Here is a 20990-nt window from a genome sequence, read left to right on the forward strand (position 1 = left end):
CCTGGTGTTCTGGTAGCATAGGGAGGCCCTCGGTGGGCCCTCAACTGATGAGGGAGCCAGGAGATGCCCAGTTATACCTGCAGGCCATATCAGGAACTTCAGCATGAAATTGGGAGGGGCAGGGCCTGTTGACATGACCAGCACTTTAGCCCAGAAGGGGGTAGGTTGTGAAGCTACTCCAGTCTCATTGCCTCCCCAGGGTACTGGCTCGGCTTCCAGTGTTCTCCATGCCTCACTCTCTCCCGACCCTAGCAGGCAGAGAAGCTTCCCCACAGGCCTCAGGGTGGTTCTTTCCATGAATGAACAACCTACTTCCCAGGGCCTTCCCCATCATCCATCTACTGTCTACTCAGAGCCTTCATCTACTAGACTGCCATCTCCACTGTGGCCTCCCTAGGATTTAGCCAACCACTGACAGAGAGGGTGCATGTTCTGTCACAGAGAGCTCTATAAATATCCTAACCACAGACGAAGGTAGGAAGGGCCAAAGTAGTGAAGTGCCTTACTCATGGTCCTCAGGGCTAAGAAGATTGCTCTTCCATCTCCCCTGGACCTCCCTACTCTGTGGGCGGGGACTGATAGAGTAGGATAGGCCCTTGATGGAGTCTTTGGCCCCTGCAGACTGCCTGTGATAAACCTGTATGTGGATCTCAGGACAACCCCATATTCACAAAATGTATGGTCCGCAGACAGAGGCTGCCACATGGGCCACGGTGGTTAGCCACCTGCTTTTCCTGGCTCTTCTTGCTCTGACCTAGGTTCCACTTTCTCATTCTCTGGGTCTCTCTTCAACAGCCCTAGGGACTCATGTCTTCTGTTCTATCCTTTGGAATGGCCTCATTCAGCCTCTGAGCCTGTGCTGGGATCTCCCTCCATTTCTGAGTCTGCCCTTCTCTGTCTCAATCTTTCCGTCTCCCTGTCTTCCCCTTGGTCCCTCTCTGTCACTTTGACTCCATCTCTTCATGGTGCTGTCCTTTCTGTCCCTGCTGCCCATGTGTGTGTCTCTTTCCCTCTTGCCCTGCATCTCTGTCTCCACCCTGTGTGTCTCCATCATTGTCTTTCTATTCTAGTATCCTTGCTGGTTATCCCCCTTCTCTCTCTTTGATTCTGGATCTTGAGAGGAACTCCTCCCACACCTGACTCCAGGGTCCCCATCTCTGGCCCAATAGCAGACCTGACTTCTAAACCTGCTCCTGTAGCAGGGCGGGAGACCCCGGGGCACCATTCCCAGGCCCTCTCCATCTGGGTGGCAGTGCTGACAGATGAGATCGTAATCAGGCTAGGCTCTGCCCGGGCCTGAGCAAGGGGCACAGCAGGGCTATGCGGAGGTGTATGAGTACTGCTTGCATTCACGTGCATGCACGTCTGGGGTTGGGTGCAGGTCCCCCTGTGTGGGTGGTCTGGTGTCTGGCTGAGTCTACATGGGAGCGTCTGGGCCTGTTTATGTCTGTCTGCAAGCATCTGTCTGAGTCTTCATGAGGTGCTGTCTGGGTAGAAACACCTTAGCGGGTGGGTTGTCTCTGTAGGGTCCTCTGAGAATGTATCTGGGTATGTATCCCTGGGGGTCCATTGGCCTGGCCCTCTGACGGCATCCTCGTGCAATCCGGTAGAGAATGCACAAGTAGAAAAGGTATGCCCCTTGCCACTCCCTGCTCTTGCCTGCATGTGTGACCATGAATGTGTGAAGCGTGGGGGGTCTGGGACTGGCTGTGGGACCGCAAGCAAGTGAAAGAATCTTGCTGAGTCTCCTTTGTTGATCAAAACCAAATAAAACTAATTAAAGGGCTGGAGAGATGGCTCAGTGGTTAAGAGCATTGGCTGGACCTGAGTTCAATTCCCAGCACCCAAAGGGCATCTTACAACTATCTATAACTCCAGTCCCAGGGGATCCAACACCCTCTTTTGACCTCTCTGGGCATCAGGCATACACATGTTGCACAGACATACATGCAGGCAAAATACCCATAGGAGTACTATCAATAAATAAATACATATTTTAATAATAAAAAACTAATCTCAAGTCTGAGAAGTGGGAATGGGTGCTATGAGGAAGAAGTGGTCAGGGAAGGGACCAGCAGAGACTCAGGGTGTAATAATGTTCAATGTTTTGGCTGGGGTAGCAGCAACATGGGTGTGTTCACATGGAAACATTAATCAACCTGTTTTGTTCAGGTGTGGGCATGCTCTATTTCTAGAAGCTTTCATAAACGTCACCAGATTCCTATTTACTGGATAGTAAATAATGGTAACAATAGTGATGTATGTGCCTTTGTTTTTGTTTGTTTGGTTGGTTTTTGGCTTTTTGAGGCAGGGTTTCATGCCTTTGGTTTTTTAAAACATGTATCCAAATAGCTCAGCCTAGGCTTCTAGCACTTGGCCATCGCTGCCTCCTCCCTCTGCTCTTTCCACCATGACAACAGAAGGAGGAAAGATAAAGCCCCCAGACTTGCTCAGTCTTCCCTGCTACAGTGTCCCTCTGGGTTTTCCAACTAGTGGGTTATTGAGGCAATGAGGTGACTGCTGACATCCAGTTCCCTAAAGCTACTGTAGAAAAACTAAATTTGTTTGCTTTTGTAAAGATGTTATTTTTTGTTTTTGTTTTTGTGAGGTTTGGGGTTTTTTTTTTTTTTTTGTTTGTTTGTTTTTTGAGACAGGGTTTCTCTGTGTAACAGCCCTGGCTGTCCTGGAACTCACTTTGTAGACCAGGCTGGCCTCGAACTCAGAGATCTACCTGCTTCTGCCTCCTGAGTGAAGCTGTTATTTTTTTTTAATTTTTATTAGATTTAGTCATTTTATTTTTTGTTTTGCATGTATCTATGTCTGAACCACATACGTGCCTGGTGCTGATTGGAGTCAGAAGAGGTCATTAGATCCATGAGAACTGGAGTTCCAGACGGTTGTGAGCCACCATGTGGTGCTGGGAACCAAATCCAGGTTCTCTGCAAGAGCAGCAAGTACTCCAAACCACTGGGTCATCTCTCCAGCCCCTTTACTATTTTTAAATTACATGGATGTGTGTGTGAGTGTAAATATGTTCATATGAGGGCAGGTTCCCAGGGAGGCCAGAAGCATTGGATTCCCTGGAGCTGGAGTTACTGGAGGTTGTTAACTGTCTGATGTGGGTTCTGGAAAGCAAATGCTGGTCCTCTATGAGACCAGCCAGTGCTCTTAACCACTGGGGCATCCCTCCAGTCCCAACTCTTGGGGAAATTAAAAAAAAAAAAAAAATCTGTGTAAGAAGAGGGAGAAGAGAGAGACAGAGACAGACAGAGATCAGGAGCACTGGGGCTTAGGTTGCCCTTGAATGATGGCAGAGGCTTCTCCCAGGGGAAAGCTGCACATTTTCAAGAGGTCTCCCACAGCACTGAGTGCATTCTCACCCCTGCCAGGGGCAGAAGAGACAGGTGCAAGGGACTCTGACTTCTAGTGCTTACAGATTGAATGAATGAATGAATGAATGAATGAATGAATGAATGAATATGTGAATGTTAACAGTCTCTCTCCACTCCCTCTCTCAGATCACAGCATTAGCATGATGGCTTCTCTCTCTCTGATGTTAAGTCTTTAAGTATAAGGCCAGAATGCCTTTGCAGTGCCATCCCAGTCCAAATCTTGACACAGAGAAAGGATGCCAAGAACATTAGGGAGGTGAAGACCCTGGAATTGGCCTAGGTTTCAGAAAAGCTCTCCATCCTCATACACAAAACAGTACCAGCACCAAGTCTTTTCCATAAGTGATTTTATTACTGGTTAGATTTTACAAATTCTGATATCCGAACAGACTTCCACCTTAAAATTCTAAAACAAGAAAGCAACTCTTGAAGGGGGTGTTGACTTTTTTTCCTTATTTTTTTTTTCTTTTTCTTTTTAGGGCTATTCAAAGTAACAAACTTTTTTTGTTGGTTTTTTTTTTTCCTTTTTTACATTTTGCTCTGGTCATAAATATACAGAGAGAAAAAAGAGGGAGAGAAAAAAACCCGAACAATTCATCCGAAGTATGAAGATAAAACAGTATTCCTAAGGCACGTGGCAGTCTTTGAAAATACGGAAGCTCTCAGCCAACTTAAATTATTTGTTTTCCTCGCTCAGTCCACAAAACTGTACAGGGACACAAATGTTGTGTTGCACATGTATCTCCCAAGTAATTCCTCAGCACACACCGATGCGTTAGCCCGACGCACAATTCTTTTTTTTTTCCCTCTGTTTCCAGGCGAGATCCTAAAACGTGGTTAGTTAGTTGCTCAAAGCCTCTATTTTTAAAATACACTTGGAATTCAACTAGAGATAATTTCTTTTTTAAAGAAATCGTGGGGCCTTGGGGAGAAGGGGGTGGCGAGTCATTAGAAAAGGTTGGTAAGAGTCGTTTGTGAAGGGCTGTGGGGCTCGTGGCCCTCCAGGTTGCCAGGCACAGAAGTTAAGACTGACGTCACAGTCGGCAGGGTGGGGCTAGTCAAGTCTGTGAGGGTAGTAGGGGTGCTGGAGGGGCTGAGCGAGGCGTTGGACAGCTCCGAGGCGGGCCCCGACGGCGTCCCTGTCTGCAGCGTGGCATCCGACGTCTTGTCCACGCCCGTGTTTTCCTGTCGTAAAAGGTTTCGTCTGAACTTGGCCCGGGCATTCTGAAACCAGACCTGTGTGGGCCCACAGAGCGGGACTGGTTAGGGGAAGGTGGGAGGAACTGGGAAAGCAGCTCTGGGCTGCTCAACTCTACTGCCCCCCTCCACCCCCACCCCCACCCCCACCCCCCACCCCTGAGGTCTAGAATGTCCCAGCCACATTTTCTGCTTGCAAAATAAAATTTAAATTTTATTTTCCCTGGTGTCTATGATGGGGTCGCTCTTCCTGCCAGGGCATTTCTGAGCTGAACTCCTTGTCATGGTACTGAGACTGAAACCTTAAAATGCCACCAGTGTAGAATGGACAGCATGCAAGAGACTTGAAGACTTAGCAAGCAAGCCAGCAAGAAACAAAGAAAAAAGGGAAAAGATTACTGATTTCATATTGAGATAAACTATTTTGGACATATTGGATTAAACAATAAATACTAAAATTCGTTTTATCAGTTTCCTTGTACTTTTCAATGTAACCACAAAAACTCTTTAAATACGTGGCTCTTGTCCCATCTGTCGTTGAAAACACAAACCAGAGTGAGCCATATAAAATGGAAAGACTGGGGGTGGATAGTGTGCCCCACAGGTTCCTACGAGCACACTGTTTTTAAGTGTTCCACGGTCAGTCTTCATAAAACACTAGAATGGCATGAAGAACACGGAAATGAAACAGCAGCGAATAACCAGGGAAAAGGTGGCCAGGACCCCGCTTGCTCTCAGCCGGAGAAGCCCTGAAGTGTAGAGAATACCAGGAAGACAGACTGAAGGTTTACTTTCACTTTTTCTAGAGTACATCACACACACACACACACACACACACACACACACACACACACACACACCTGTACATGTCAGTAAAGATGCCCACAAAACTCACCTACATTCTCACCAGCCCTCTGACCACAGCAATGCAGAGACCCTGAGGTACCCAGGGGCCCATGCTGTGCTCAAGAGGAGTTGCAGGAAATCCAGGCCACCATTGGGGATTAGGGTAGTTATTCCTCCCAAAGGAAAACAGTCCAAAAGGCAGGGCCCCTTCACTTCCTTCTGCATAAGAGAACCCCTGGCCAGATGCTTCCCCATAAAACAAAGGACCTTGGGGGTTCTGAAGGCTCCAGGCTGTCCAGTTGCGTGTTTCCAGATGTGTCTGCCTCTGCCTGTCTTCCCAGTGTCTCTGGCAGGGGTGGGATGAGCCAGCTCCTGACTTCACCCTCAGGACCACCCCAGCAGCAAGAAGCCTGTGGCCTCACCCCCCCCCCCCAGACATCCTGACACAATTCAGGCTCAATTAGCAGCTCAGTCTGGCAGGAAGGAGAGAGATGTTCCCCATGAAGTGGGGAACAAAGCTGGCTCCCTAGAACGGATTCCCCTCAAGGAGAAAGCACATTTCTCAGCTGTCTGCCTAAAGGAAGCTTATCAGTCATGGGGAGGGGGGGCTAGCAGATCAGTGTGAGGCTCCAAAGACCACCCTCAGCATTGCCCATCTAGTCAGGTCCTGCCCTGCTTGCTCTCGAGAGTCTTCAGTGGGAGACTGTTCGTGTGGTCTAGGGAGAAGCTGGGGAATGGATGGAGACAGGCCTAAGAGAGACTGCCTCACAGTCACATAAAGGCCAAGCAATGAGAAAGGCCAGCCACTGTCCCGTCCTGCACATGTGGGCGGGACTGGAGTGGAGCCCTTTGGATCCTGGGAGTGGGTTCACTGTTCATCCTCAGGGGTTCCAGGACCTTGGGAAGGCTGGAAGTGCTCAGCTGCCGCCTGCTCCCTGCTTCCCAGGCGCCTGCTCCCTGCTTCCCAGGCGTTGCCCCAACAGCTCGAGTGTAAACAGTGACACCATCTTCACAGCTGCCTTCTCGGCTTTACAGGATCCCAGGCACTAGGAATCTGCTCAATGGAAATCTAAAGTCAACTCTAAACCTGGCTACTCTGGGTGGGGCTTCACCAAAATCCAACTATAGGCATTTCAAAAAGTCCCCTCCCCAAAGAATGTTGAGGGCAGGGGCCCTGTCCAACCCTAAGTCTATGACAGAGAAAATGAAGATTCAATGCTGCTGCTGGGGTTCACATGAGAAATGATGATGCTAACATGACTTGCGTTAGCACCTTGCCATCCTGTACCCTCCCTGGTTAAAGCCTGAGACAAGGCAGGCATGTGGTTTCTATTACTAGTCCCATTTTATAGATTTAAAAGTTACTTACCTATGATCATACAGTGGCTAAGTTGATTGAAAGCAGGACTGTTTGCCCTAAAAAGTCCATGCTCTCCCTACCATGTGACCCTGAGTAGGACAGCAAGTAAATGGATGGATGGATGGATGGATGGATGGATGGATGGATGGATGGATGGATGGGTGGGTGGATGGATGGATGGATGGATGGATGGATGGATAGATGGATGGATGAATGAATGAAGCAACTTAGGCAGTAGAAAGGGCATTCCAGGCCTGGCTCTGCCATTGACCACCCAAGTGAACTTCAACTAGTCCCTTTCCTCTGGGTCTGCCTCAGTTTCCTTCTTGCACAGAAAGAGGGTTGGAACGGGCCACATCTCTGTGACTTCTTGTGGTATGGATGGGCTGGGATCTCAGGGCAGCTGTGAGTAGGACATAAATGATCTGCTCCACCTACTCATCTTCCTAAAGCCAGAGCCCTAGCTGGTCAGCTGCCTCAAGCTTCATTCTACACACAGTAACTCTGGGGTTACATTCTGGGGACAGCAAGGCCAAGTTTAGGACACAACTAATACCACCGAGAATGAGTGCCTCAGCCTGGCACAGAATGGATCCTGAGAAGTCCGAGGAGAGTGATGACACACCACTGTGGTGTGTGCCCCTTGTCCAGGCTCCAACTGTTGGAGGAGCTGTTTTCTGCTCATTAACCTCCTTCCCTGGATTGCTTTCATCACAAAAGCTGGGAGAGACAGGCGTGATAGCGTCTGCCTGCAATCCCAGGGCTTGGGAGGCAAAAGCAAAGGGACTTCAAGATCATGAGTTCCAGGACAGCCTGGATGACAAAAAGAGACCCACTGGACACCCCCAGCAAATATCCTGGAACACCAAGGAATTCATGCAAAAGGTGAAGCCTCATACTCAAAAATACCATGACATTTCTTAGCACATCAATGGTTGCACCCAGTGTCAACCAGGTAGGCTGGGGGAGCATGACACAGCCACTCCACCACGCTCTGAAGAAAATGCCTTACAACAAAAGAGAAGGGATAAAGAATTACAGCCTCTTAGCACACAGGAAGCTGAGTAAAGAGGATTGCCATGAGTTTGAGGCCAGTCTGGGGGCTGTAGAGGGAGTGCCAAGCCAGGCTGAGCTACAAAATAAGAAAGGACACCCCCAAAATCTGGGGACCTAGCTCAATCTACAAAGTACTTGCCTAGCATGCATTAAACCTGAGCTGGATCCCCAGCACAGCATAAACAAGATGAAGTATCACATGCCTAAAGGTAGAGGAAGGAGGGACCAGAAGTTCAAGGTCATCCTAGCTATATATCTTGTTCAAGGCCAATCTGAACTAGATCATGTCTCAAAAAAAAAAAAAACATGCTTTGGAAACAAAGAGCAACCCAATTATATCCTCTGGTGTTACAGTTCATGAAGATGATAATGGTGGTCATTCTTACTCTGTAATAAAGCCAGACACTGTCTGAGCAGAGCTCTCTAAGTGCTCCGTCTTCACTCATGGTCCTTGTAATAATCCTGTGAGGTAGGCTTGAACTATTAGTGCTAGTTTACAGGTGAGGGGACTAAGACACAACCAGGAAGAGGCAGAACTAAGATGTGGGTCCTTAAGCTCCATCCTTAGCCCTGACCACATAGCCTCAGAAGGATGAATCGCTGGCCTGTGTTTTCACAGCGGCACTGCTCTGTGAAATTTGTCAAATGGATTTGAATGATAGTTCTATTATTTTGTAAACTTTTTAAAAAAAGGTTTCTTCAAGGAACTAAAACCAATGAGCACTGGATAGAACTCAAGAGCTCTTAGCTGTAGCCTCTGTCTGTCACTGAATTGCTGTGAGGCTTTGGGGAATTTCTCCACCTCTGTGGGCTGAGGTGGCCTCTCCTTCATAGCACTGTGGTAGAGCACTTGCCTAGCATGTACAAGATCCTGATGTGGATCCCTGTGACTGTAAGAAATTAAACAAAAGATTCAAGGCAAGTCACCTGTGAAACTCCCTCCCAGTGTGTCTGAATCTATCCTGAAGTTGTCCAATGTCAGACAGGACGATGACCGTTTTGTAAATGGGAACCAGAGGCTCAGAGACAAAGCACCATCTCTTCAGGGGAGCCTTCACCACTTCCTGCACCAGCTCAGACCCCCCATACATGTTCTCACTGCACCCCTCAGAATTCTCTCCTGCACTAATGACAACTAACTAGTGATTGGAAAAATGGTTTTGAGCCATTGGCACTTAAAATGTTCTTTTAAAGTTGGATTCCTCCATGTGTAAGCTATTTTTCAGATTACAGATTCACAGGTCAGAGTCAGAGAGGAAGAAATAAAGTACTAAACCCCCCACAGCAGGTAACCCTGGGGGTGGGGAGAGATCTGAGCCAGCCCATCACCTCCCAGAGCTGCTCACCAGTTGTCTCATCCCAAATCACTCCCAGCCCAGATCCCATTGACAGCCAGGGTGACAGGGAGCAAGTCCTGCCCTGCCAGTCCTCGGTTCTGTATCCCACAGCAAGTCACTTCATCTTGCTAAGTCTTAAAACCTCAACTGTAAACAGACAAGAAAAGATGAAGGAGACATAGATGCACAGCCAGAAAGGTGCTTTGCAGTCATGACCAGTTAGGCTCTTAGGGAACAGAAAGGATGCAGGAGATGGAGAGAGGCCTAGAAGGAAGTGAGACCTTCCCCCAACCTGCAGGCCTTGAGTGAGCCTGGGTAGCTCAGAGGAGAGGATACTCTGCAGTTGGCTGGACAGTCACCAGCAAAGTGTGGCTTTGGGGACCATCATGTACTCATCTGCACTGTGTGGAGGGGGAGTCCTAATGCTTGACATGGAGTGCCTGGTGTCCTTACACACACACACACACACACACACACACACACACACACACACACACACACACTGATTACACCCAGGGGAAACTGACTGTGTCCTTGTCCTTCTGTATCCAACAGGCTTCATGGCCAGTTCATGCAATTGCCCTAGCACCTAGTGCCAGGAGATAGTCAGAGAGTAAGAGTAAGAGACAGCTAAGCTGTGAATTCCACATGCTCCTAAGCCAGGGAACCCCGCCTGCCTCCTGCCTCCAAAGGCCAGTATGATCAGACTCCTCTGTATTAAGACTGAACTGTGAACTTTCATTTAGTCTAGACAGCTGGAAGAGAGATGTTCCCTACTTGGTGGCCTTTTTACAGATGAAAAAGCTATGGCTCAGAGAAGGTAACTGATTTGTCCAAGACACACAGCAGGTAAAATAAACCAGGGGGTCTTTCTGAGTCCATGTTTTTCTGAACTCCAGATCTTGCCTATTTCCCACTAGCCCACAAAAAATCTGGAAAGAGAGTGAAGTTACTAACCAGAGAAAAGTCTTGGGTCCTCAGTTCAGGCTGACCCTGAACTAAAGGAGAGAGGACATGCGGAGGGGAGCAGCAAGAGGTGTCCAAGGAGGGTCCCCTGTCCTAGCCCCAAGACCAAAAAGTCTGAAGGAAACGATCAAAGGAACTTGAACCATGACTGCTGTGAGCTGGCCTGGGGAACAAAAGGCCCAAACAGTGAGGGACTTGGAGAGTAGCAGTACGCCTTTGAAATTTCTGCCGCTCCCCTGCTACATCACCTAGTCCTGGAGCCCAAAGCTGAATGCGTGCTGGGCTCTGGGCTCTACCATGAGCTGCAGATCTCTGGGATCTGTGCTCCTACAGCCCAGATCTCAGTCACAGCCCACCACTACCATTACCACCCCACAAGTTTTGTTTCATTTTGTTCTCCTTTCTGCCAGATTCACTGAAACTTTCTTAAGCTATGCAGCCCTTCTGACTTGTCAGCCTCTCAGCTTTCAATCCCAGGACCTGAGGCTGAAGGGTGGATCACCCCGTGGCCTGGACTTCAATCCCATGACCAGTCCTCGCTGTGGCACCACATTCAGGTTACACAGCCTCTCAGATTTTTGTTTGTTTGGGGTTTTGGTTGAACTCTCTTGGGGGGGGGGTCCTGCCTTGTATCATGGGGAAACAGGTCTAATAACCAGGTCTGTTCATAGAGTTGACCACATAATGAACTTAATGTTATTTTTAGCTAGCATCCATTGAGCATAGAGCATGTTAATTCAGTTGTCACCCACAACACCTCAGCAGCACCTCCCACCTGTGGCATGGGTGGGTGACTTCTTGTGTGTATTTTACATAGAATAAACTGAGGTTCAGGGGACTTAAGAGGTTTGGCTAGCTCTGGGGATGAGCTTCAGAAGAGCAGAAAATTTTAAATTTGTTGTTCCAACATGGCACACAAGTCTGGGCCCCAGGCTAGAGTTCTCAACATCCTGAGGGGTGCGGAAATCCCACGAAAGTTCCAGATCCTGTCTATCAAAAAAGTGCCCTTATGTAAGCCTGATTCCATGGGACCCACAAGTGCCAACTCACTTCTCCCCATCCTCAAAGGCCATTGACAAGCCACTGCACCAGCAGGTCTACAGGCACACCACACCACCACCAAATCTTGCTTCCTGGAAAGTCTGAGAGACAGACAACATAAAACAAACAAATACACAACAACAACCCAGAAGACAAATTAGAGCTGCTAGAAGAAAACCCAATAAAGAAAAGAATGAACCAAGGCAAAAGGAAAGAGAGGAGCAACTTGAGGCGCTAACTGTCTCTTGGGTGGGGACAAAGGAGGGCTCTGGATTCATTGGAAATACTTGAAACTCTTAAAACATGAGTAAGTTGGAGAACTTTCAGTAATAGATGGTAACTAAGAATGGTTTACAATCATAAATAAACAAACAAATCAAGTATGGAGACAGAGGGCCACACAGAGAAAAAAAGAGATGAAAACAGGGAATATGTGACAGCAAGCCAAAAGGTTGACATTCTAAGACAGACTACCAAGGTAGAAAAAGAAGGCTGAAGGTAAACAGGAAGAAGGTTCTTCTAAAGTCCTGCAGGGTGTGCGGCTCTGCCTCAGGCTCTGGCAGCTGCAGACGCCCCCACCCCGGCCCAGCTGACCTGGAGAACTCTCTTGGTGAGACCGGTCTTTTGCGCGAGCTGCTTCAAGTCCTTGGCATCGGGATTGTGGTTAATTGCAAAGTAAGACTTCATTGTCCGAAGCTGGTGGTGCTTGAAGGAGGTGCGCATGCGCTTTGTCTTTTGGCTGCTGGGGTAGGGCTGGTCACGATCCAGGTGTTCCGCATCGTTCTCATTACAGCTCAACGCTGGGAAAGGGACGCAGAAGCGGCAGGTGAATTTCCTGACTCTGCCTGGTCCGCCAGTTCTGAGTCCACACCCTTACCGACCACTGACAAACACATCTAGTCTGGGAACCCAGTTCTGTGCACACACAACGTTAAATGGGGATAATGTCCCCATTTTCGATATGGAGAAAATGAAGCTCTCTGAAAATATGACCTGCCTGGGAAACAGTGGATTCAAGCACTGTTCTTGGAAAACAAAACAAAACACCCAGAAACCATCCTGTTGCAAGAGTAATGGGAAGGGCAACAGCGGAGACTTGTTGATAGCTTTTGGGATTTCATATGCTGCACTAAAAGGCTTTCTCTTTCTCTTTTATGTGTATTTATTGTGGGGGGTGGTTCTGGGGGTTGAACTCAGGTTCTACAGAATTGGCAGCAAGCCCCTTGACCCACTGAGCTGGCTTGCTGGCCCCTAAAAGGCTTTCTTTGCAAGGCCACAGCTGCTGGACACTTAAAGCAACTCTTTTTACCGATGTTGAGACTGTGGCTCACAAAGGGAAGCCCACAAGCTCTGAGCTTCGGACAGGTTTGTTCAGACCTGCACTCTTGTTTTCCAAGCACCCGCTAAGGAAAACCCTTAGCACTGAATGGCACTAGCACCCAGAAGTTGCTGACTGACAGCTTCCATCAACTCTCCCTCCCCAAAGAACTGTGTGGGCTCAGGGCCTCCAGCACCACTAACTGCATCTTCTGGTTTAATCTTCAGCGCTGTCCTGCAAGCTGTTCCCAGTTTTGTAGAAGCAAATGGGGTTGGGGGAGTTAGAGAAGTTTGGCCACCTCAGGGGGAGCACAGGAGGTAGACTCTTACTGGAAGGGGAAGGAGTTGAAGAAGGATAGCAACATACATTCGATGCACACCTTACACGCTGGCTTTCTATATGTCACTGTCCCCATTTTAGAAGTGAGAAAACTAAAGCCAAGGAAAGGAAGTCACTCACACACTAGTAAGGGCTGAGCCCAGAGTCAACACTGGAGTCCCGCCCCCCCTTCCTGCTTGAACAGAGATAAGGGCTGACTCTTCAGGGAGCCTGCCCCACCCTAGGGGTTTTACTGGGGCCTGGGGAGGGCTCTTGGTTGGGAAGGGGTTAGAAACTTTGGGCGTCAGTAACTGCTCAGCTGATGTGGACACACAGGATCCCTCAGTAACTCCTGTTTCATCCCATGTTGATCCCCATTCAGCCTCTCTTTAAGAAACCGGGAAGGTATCTTTCACCATAGTGCACGCCTAGAATGGAGGTGTCAAAATTAGCAAATAAATGCAAATAGTGCCCAGCTAGATTTGAATTTCTGATAAACAACAGATAGTTTTTGATTATCCTATGTCCCAAAGATTGCATGGGCCCAAAATATCATAAAATTTTATCTAAGGTTTATATACTGCTCGAAACATTTCTAATATTTTGCCCCAAATTCAGAATTAAGTAGCTATCCTGACAACAACTACCTAAGACGCACTCTCCGGGGACCCGCCTCTCCCCTTGCCCCAAATGCCACTGCCTCTGAAAAACTCAGACGATTTGGGTCTAACTTCTCAGTTTGAAGCTGTAAGCCAGGGGCGACACTGTATCAGGGTTTGTATCCACGTGTACCAAAGCCTCCGATGCCCCTTCCTCCTCCAACCAGTGTTCCCACCCAGAACAACAAGAGCGAAGATTTAAAGGGGATCAGACCATGACTCCCGCTAGCTAGCAGCACTAAACCCGCTCAGGGAATGGAACCTCTTCTTTCTCCTAGTCCTCAGTTCTGCCGGGGTGGGGCAGACCTCCCCCATGGGGAATCTCTGGGCTCATCCCTCTACCCAGCCCCCACCTGGGCCTTTTGCTGTTAATGAGCTCCGTGGGGACCCTGGCGCCCTGTAGGCCCAAGGGAGGTGCCCTGAGCACGGCCTACTGTGGGGGAAGGTGGTGTCAAGAGGAGGGAGGGCGGGAGGGAGGGGGGGCAGAGATGACAGGGGTAGAAAACTAGAGAATGGAAGGGGTGGGGGCGGGAAGATGGACAGAGCCAAGGGAAAGGAGTAGGGAAATAGAGGAAGAAACGGGGGTGGGGGGTGGGGGCGGGCAGTGAATGGGGAGTCCCGGAAACAGGGGGATATGTGGTGGGGAATCATTGTGACAGAACTAATCCTGGGGCTCAAGGAGACAAGGACCCTAAGGAGAAGACTTTTCCAAGCGGCCATTGGCTAGGAAGTCGCGCCTGCTAGGAAGAGCTGAGGAGCGGACCAAGGTGGCCAGGCCAAGGCCCTGCGGGCGGTGAAGGCTGGGGTTGAAGCTGTAAGAGCCAAGACAGCCGAGGAGGCGCCGGTGCTCAGACCCCCCTCACTCGCACCCCTAAAGCCCGGGGCCGTGTGGGGATTCCCCAAGATCGGGTCTGGGGAGGAGCGAGGGACTGAGAGGAGGGGGAGAACCAGGGCTTTCTCCCCCCCCCTTTTTCCTCTCAATTAGGCCGATTCAATGGAGCTAAAGAGCTCGTAAAATCATGAATAATTTACTCGTGATCTGTTATTAACCCATCGGGTTTCGAGCTCTTGTCGCTGGGACTGAACCTGTAATCAAATCTGACTTCGCCTCATTTTACTAAAGACGAGACTGTAGGTTCAATTGTCTAAATAATGGATTGGAATCAAATCAGTAATTACGCCGCCAGGCGCACACACACACACACACACACACACACACACACACACACACACACACACACACACACACACAAAGCTGGGGCTTGGGGAGGCCGCCAGGCGCACACACACACACACACACACACACACACACACACACACACACACACACACACACACACACACACACACACACACACACACAAAGCTGGGGCTTGGGGAGGCCGGGCCGGCCAACGGATATACTCGCGACTCCCGCGGCCGTAGCGCGCAAACCGCGCCGCAAAGTGCACGTCCGGGGCCCCTCGCGGCCTCCGGCCACCGATCGCGCGCCCCGGCCGACCTGCAGCCCGGCTCCGGGTTCGGGAAAATTTGTGTCCCGCCTCTGAGGCAGGAGTAGCACGCCAGGACCAGACGGACCGCGGGAGGAGGGCGGCCGCGGCTCCCGCCCCGGAAGGACTTTCCGATCCGGCTAACCAAAGCCTAGGTCGCCCTACTAGGGCCTCGGGGCCCCGGGGGCCCCGCTGTGCCCCTTCCCACAAAACGCCCAGTTCCACTTCCCTCGGCAAGACACGGGTTTGTAAAGTGTCCGCGTGTCTGGCCCCTGGGTGCGGGGCGCTTACACAAGCAAACTGATGTCCTCGCAATCAGAAGCATGCGTTCCCCTTCCACACGCACTTGCCCATACACACAGCCCACAGCCTCACCCACCGAATTCATCCCGCGGTCCAGCCCCAGTTGCCCCACGGCGCACGCTGCAGCCATTTCTCTCCCACCATCGCCGGGAGAAGAAGAAGGAGGCAAAATTCAGATCTGGGGAAGCCTGGCTAGACCCGGCAGGCAAAGAGAGTTACCTTCTCTTTCCAACTTAGTCCCGGGAGCCCCGAATAAGTGAGCCGCACAGCCACCGCCTATGGGCCGAGCGCCGCTCCTCCCAGGACTGAGAGTCCAGGCGGGCCAAGGCCCGAGACCCACGCACACAAGAGGAACAGACAAACTGAGAAACACAGAGGCAGAAAGAAAAGTACAGAAAGGACAGACAGGAAAGAGTGTGGGGGCCAAAGAGAAAAATGAAGTAGCAGAGGAGCCTCTCCGGAACCCAGCTACCAGCCACATCTTCCCGCTGCCTCCTGGGAAGGATAAGGCTGAGCAACAAAAAGCAAAATTAAATCTCTAAACCTCTCACTCTTTTTGCACAATCACAACCGGGTGCTAACCTTGTGTGTCCAAAAAAAAAATCAGACTACTCCCCACACATCAGATACCCTGGAGCAGACCCACACGCTTTCTTAGGGGAGCTGACGCGCCTGATAGAGGACGCTGGGTTTGGGTAGAAACCGGCCTGAGCCGGATCTACTCTTTTAGGGCTTGAGTGATGAGGATGTAAGCTCCAAAGAAACGGCGTCTATAGCAGTACTTTCGACAAATTTTACATCGTTGAACCAACCACCACTTTACCACTTTTCCAACCGGGAGTTGCATTCGCCCACCCCAGTCGGTCCCAGGACCCTCTAACCAGCAATTTCGTTGGAACGGAAAAAGGACCTACTCCACTGGTCCCCCATTTTCCCTCCCTGAGCAGTTCAGACTATTTAAGATCCTGAGGGCCCCGACTTCTTCCTTCCCCACCGCAGGCGCTCTGCAGCCTTGGGTTTGTTTTGGTTTTGCCCTCATCCCCATTTGTGATTCAGACTAGAGGGAAAAGGAGGAAGAAAAAAGATCTCAGCATCAGCTTTGCTGTTACAAACTTTAGAGGGGAAATAACTGCAAATAAAGTAGTTCGGAAGTCAGGCGAGTTCTAAACCTTCCCCGAACCCTGAGGACTTTCGGGCAGATGTTGTGGGGCCTTAGAACCTCCACCACTGTCCAGAGCCGGGATGGTGAGCGAGTATGACTGAGCCTCTCTGGAAAGGCCCGCACTTCAAAGAAATGCGAATCGAGACCCCTGCAGCCCACAGTGAGGACTCGCCAATTCCTGCTCCTTCGGCGGCCGGCGGCGGCGTAAGCTGCTTGCTACGAGGGGCAGGGAAATCTCGGAGAACTGCCGGTGCCCCAGGATCCCGCTGGACAGAAGGACCCATAGCCTTTGCTAGTAACAGCTCTAAGCCTGCTGCCCTGGGGACATTCCGTATGACCGGGCTGCAAGCCAAACCCAATGGTGCCCTTGGCCACAGCCAGCCTTTTCTCTTGGGACCCTCGCAGCCTAGCTCTGATAGTCTTCCTACCTCAGCCGCGGCGCCACTCTGAGACTGTTTGGTGTCGGCGCCGCCTCGCTTTCTTTCCGCGCACTTTCTGCACAGCAAAGCGCGTTAGGCAAACCAAAGGCGTTTCCAAAATACAATTTCCCAGCGACAAGGTCCCGCACCTGGATTCCAGTGAACTACTGCGTTCTCACCTAGCGCTTCAGTCGAAGGAGAACCGACCAGAAACCAGAGGGCTAAAGTTCCTTCTACCAGGCATCCTGGTGCATAGGGCCTGGAAAGCCGGGGGCCAGAGTACCCGCTGTAAGCCAACATATTGAAATCTTTCCCCCAACGCGGCCACGGCTTTCAGACGGTCTTGCACTCACCGGCATTGTAGGCTGCCAGATCCGCCCCGGGGCCCGGACTCTTGCGCTTTCTCGGCCTCCCTTTCTGCACAGTGCCCACGCCGTTGTAGTAGGGAAGACCCAGCGGGTTAGCCCCCGCTGCGCCCAATCCTGCACTCTTAGCCGCTGCGGCCGCCGCTGCGGCCGCCGCCACGTCGGCATGGTTGAAGTGTGCCGGGTATTCGCCCTGCAGTAGCGCCTCGAAGTGCAAGCGACAATAGACCAGGCTGTCCTTCATGCCGAAGTGGTCGCCGGTGGTCAGCATCTTGTTACACGTGGTGCATGTGAAGCAATTAAGGTGATAAACCAAGTCCCGAGCACGCATCACCATCTCCGAGGCCGAGATGCCCAGGTGGCAGCGGGCGCAGCGCTGCACAGAGAACCGCCTGTGGGGACCATAGAGGGAGGGGCTGTGGGAACAAATGGTTGGGTATCTCCCCCCATATCCCTGTTCTCCGGGTGCTGCTGCCACTGGGGAGGGAGATCCCCTCCTCAACATGGACAGCCTGGACTTGACTGAGGATTAGTAGAGAAGGAACTAGATTTTAACCCAGGCCTGGCCCTATCTGAAATAGTTTGCCTTGACCATTTTCACACCCACAAGAAATTCTACTTTATTCAGAATCTGAGCAAGTCTTAGGAAAGACTTTACTTAGAATGGGGAGAAACTCCCTCACTTACCCCTTCCTCAACCTTTGCCCCTGCCCTCCAGACCAGCACCTGGGAATCCTACACATCGCTGTAATTTGGAAGAAACAGAGATGGGGAAAGAGAGAAACAGAGACAGAGACATACAGAGAGAATACATAAATAGACCCTAACTCTAAAGCTGGGGAGGTGAAAAAGGGACCTGGGTTCTTACTCTTTAGCCCTGGCCAACTTTTCTCACCACCCTAACCCCAAAGACTCAGAACTGCTGCACTATCCTGCTCTCCCTCCAACTTGGCTTCACATCAGCCAGGCTGCCAGAGTTTTGGGGTGTTTCCTTCTATCCCTTCTGGTTGAGTCAAGAAACTTCAAAAGGAAAGGAGTGTGAAGATTCCCCCCCCCCCCAACACACACCCAAGCTGAGTTTTTACACGCCCTAAACTCAGAGAGCAGGGTCACTGCAGCTTTTCTGTTCCTGTACTTCATGATTCTTTCCAAGAGTGCCCCAAACTACTAATGTAGAAAGCTGTTACCTAATTTGGTGGGTGCTGGCTTGGAGAATGAGGGTCTTGGGTAGGGCAACCTCTACTGGGAGCGAAAGAAAAGGAAATGGGAGGTTCAGGTCCCTGAAGGCCAGCGGGGTCTGGGTAGGAGCTACCTGTAGTAGTCTTCTTTGCAGTAGATGCTGCCATCCTTGCTGAAGCAGGTGAGTTCTGACTCCAGGTTGAGCTTGCATTCACAGCACTTGAGGCAGCGCATGTGCCACTGCTTGTCCACTGCCAGCAGGTAGTATCTGTCAGAGATCTTGCCCCCACAGCCAGCACACAACGCGGCTCGGTCACTGCTGATGGATGGCATGGTCTACCAAAGGAGAAGGGAGAACACTGTAAGCGGCAGCCTACAGCTGTGCTCCCACCAAGAAAATCGCCCTGAGCTCCTTCCTTGGCCCGGCTTAGCCTCGAAATTCGCCTAGAGGGCAGTCTGGAAGGGCAGCCCATTTTCTCCATCTAACAGGCCGGGTAAGAGTAGCTAAAGGTCCAAGCTACAGAGCTCAGCTCCAGGCAACCACCGACCCAAGCCGCAGCTCCAGTTTCCAGTTCTAAGTTGTTCTTAGGCCTTAGGTCTCCCTGTCCGTGCCCTCCTGCCCTTACCCCTGGAATGTCCCCGCAGCTTTTAAGTATTGGGCTAGAAGGGCCTCTTCCCCCAAGCTCTCCAAGGGAACTCCTCAAACTGTTTATTAAAAGCGCTGGGCCCCAGTAAAGAGCTAAGGAGTATAAAGTAAGGGGAGTATTAAAAGTCTTGCTGCACACACACTCCTCTTCAGAAAGGCAGCAGGGTTCCTGGCCCTAAGCCTCAGCAGTCCCTGGATCCTTAAACCAGAGGTTCAGTCAGGGCAGGTCCAGCAACTTCTGGCTCTTCTACTACACCACCAGCTGGGTCCCGCTTGGGTCCTGGGAGAAGGTTAAGTGGGATACAGGGCTACCTTCCAAGAGGGTGCAAGGCAGGCCCAATCCGAATCTTTTCCTGACCAAATTGAGGAGCGGGGGTGTATCCAGAAAGAAGGGCTGCTCAGGGGAAATCGGGAGGTCACTGAGCTGTGGCTCTCGCTCTAGAAGGGAAGCTTGGGCCAGGCTTCCCACCTCCTCGGTCTCTAAAGGTCACTCTGCAGCCGCTGCCTAGGCAGCGTCTACTAGTCTGGCCCCGGGGGAGGCTATTTGGGGCCGGGACGGCGGAGCCAGGTACAGAGAACCTTCCGCAGAAGCCAGGCCAGAGCCTGAACTCCAAACCACTGCCTGGCCAAATTTGGCCAGCTAGGAGCACCGGGACACGATCAACGAAAATTGCTAGTCCAGAAATCCCAGGGCCCTGAAACTGAGCTAGGGAGAGAGCCCGACTGCCAGGAGACTGAAAGCGACGCAAATCAGCTAGAGCCACAGGGCTCCCACCGGTCCTCCCTTTTCCTGAGGCGCCCGCCGCAGCCGCAGCAGCCGAGTGGTGAAGAATCAGGACTGAGAAGCCGAGCGCCAGGCGAGGGGAGAAGAGAGTGGCCTTGGGCTTCCACTTCTAGAGCAACGTTCTCCTCCACCCTCGGGGTCCAGATCTGGGTTTCAACCTTGACGCCCTCCTTCGCCCCAGCAGCCAGTTTTCCGCTGAGTCTGGCGCCCGGGACCTCGCACCCTATTAGAGGATCCCCAGCCTCGGTCCCGTGCGTCTCGAAGGACTCTCCTTAAAGTTCGGGAGCAGAGGCGCTGGCCGGCCCCGCCAGCTCCCAGCTCCCAGCCCCAACTCCACAGCCGCACGCCTACCGTCTCTGTGTCGCCGCGGTCGATGGCGGAGCTGATGGCAGGAGCCTCGCTCTTGGCCCTGCGGTCCATCTCGTCGATGACCCCGTGCACCTCGGGGCCCGACAGACTGTGGAACAGCATCGCGGCGGGACCGGGGACGCGGCTGCCCCGAGGAAGGGCTTGCCCCTCGCCTCAGCTGCCTGGCGCTCCCGGCGTTAACCGACCCGGTGCATCGCCACCGCGGCCCCGGCCCCGCCCGAGCTCGGCTGCGCCCCCAGGCCAGGCTCCGGGCCCCGGGCCCCCGCGGGCCTGGACGCCTCCCGCCGAGGCGTGGGGGCAGCTACATCGTGGGGCGCCTGGGCGGCGGCGCCGAAGCCAGGGTCACAAGGGCAGAGGGTGAGGTGGGGGCAGGAGACCAGGGCAGAGGTCGGCGCCCGCTGCGGGCGCTTTTACGCCGCGGGCATCGCTCGCTAGGCTCCGGCGCTGAGGGCGCAAATCAGGGGCGCAAACTCTGCCTCGGGAGGCGGCGGCTGCAGTCGGGGTTCACCCTGAAACAGCCAGGTGCCTGGGGCGTCCCAGATGCCTGGATGTCTCTTTCCCCTCGGGGTGTGTTCCCAACCAAAGGCGAACTGGTGTAGGGGTCTCTGCGAAGCCTGCGAGCTGAGCCGAGCCACCGGGAGAATTGAAGAGGAGGAGGAAGAAGAGGAGGAGGCGGCGGCGGAGGAGGTGGAGGAGGAGAAAAAGGAGGAGGAGCAGAGTGGGAGGAGGAGCCGTCGGCCGCCTGCCCAGCCGCGCGCTACGCTCTCGCAGCGCGCGCCGGGC

At 51.9% G+C, this 20990-nt stretch overlaps 1 protein-coding gene across 2 annotated transcripts in view; it reads right to left on the reverse strand.

The window, feature by feature from the left end:
- Window positions 1-3722: 3722 nt before the first annotated feature.
- Lhx2 (LIM homeobox 2) overlaps window positions 3723-20990 on the reverse strand; it is a 28989-nt gene continuing 11721 nt past the window's right edge. The window contains exons 1-5 of one of the 2 annotated variants that reach the window (XM_028887893.1): window positions 20190-20852; window positions 18542-18744; window positions 17218-17621; window positions 11790-11995; window positions 3723-4628 (exon numbers count right to left, since the gene is read on the reverse strand). In XM_028887893.1, coding sequence (XP_028743726.1) covers window positions 4341-4628; window positions 11790-11995; window positions 17218-17621; window positions 18542-18744; window positions 20190-20309 — 1221 coding nt within the window. In that variant the 5' untranslated portion in view covers window positions 20310-20852 and the 3' untranslated portion in view covers window positions 3723-4340. Of the gene's footprint in view, window positions 4629-11789; window positions 11996-17217; window positions 17622-18541; window positions 18745-20189; window positions 20853-20990 lie in introns of those variants that run through there. The other variant, XM_028887894.2, reaches the window with a different exon arrangement.

Source organism: Peromyscus leucopus, chromosome 4 (genome assembly GCF_004664715.2).
Source record: "Peromyscus leucopus breed LL Stock chromosome 4, UCI_PerLeu_2.1, whole genome shotgun sequence".
NCBI classification, from domain to species: Eukaryota; Metazoa; Chordata; class Mammalia; order Rodentia; family Cricetidae; genus Peromyscus; species Peromyscus leucopus.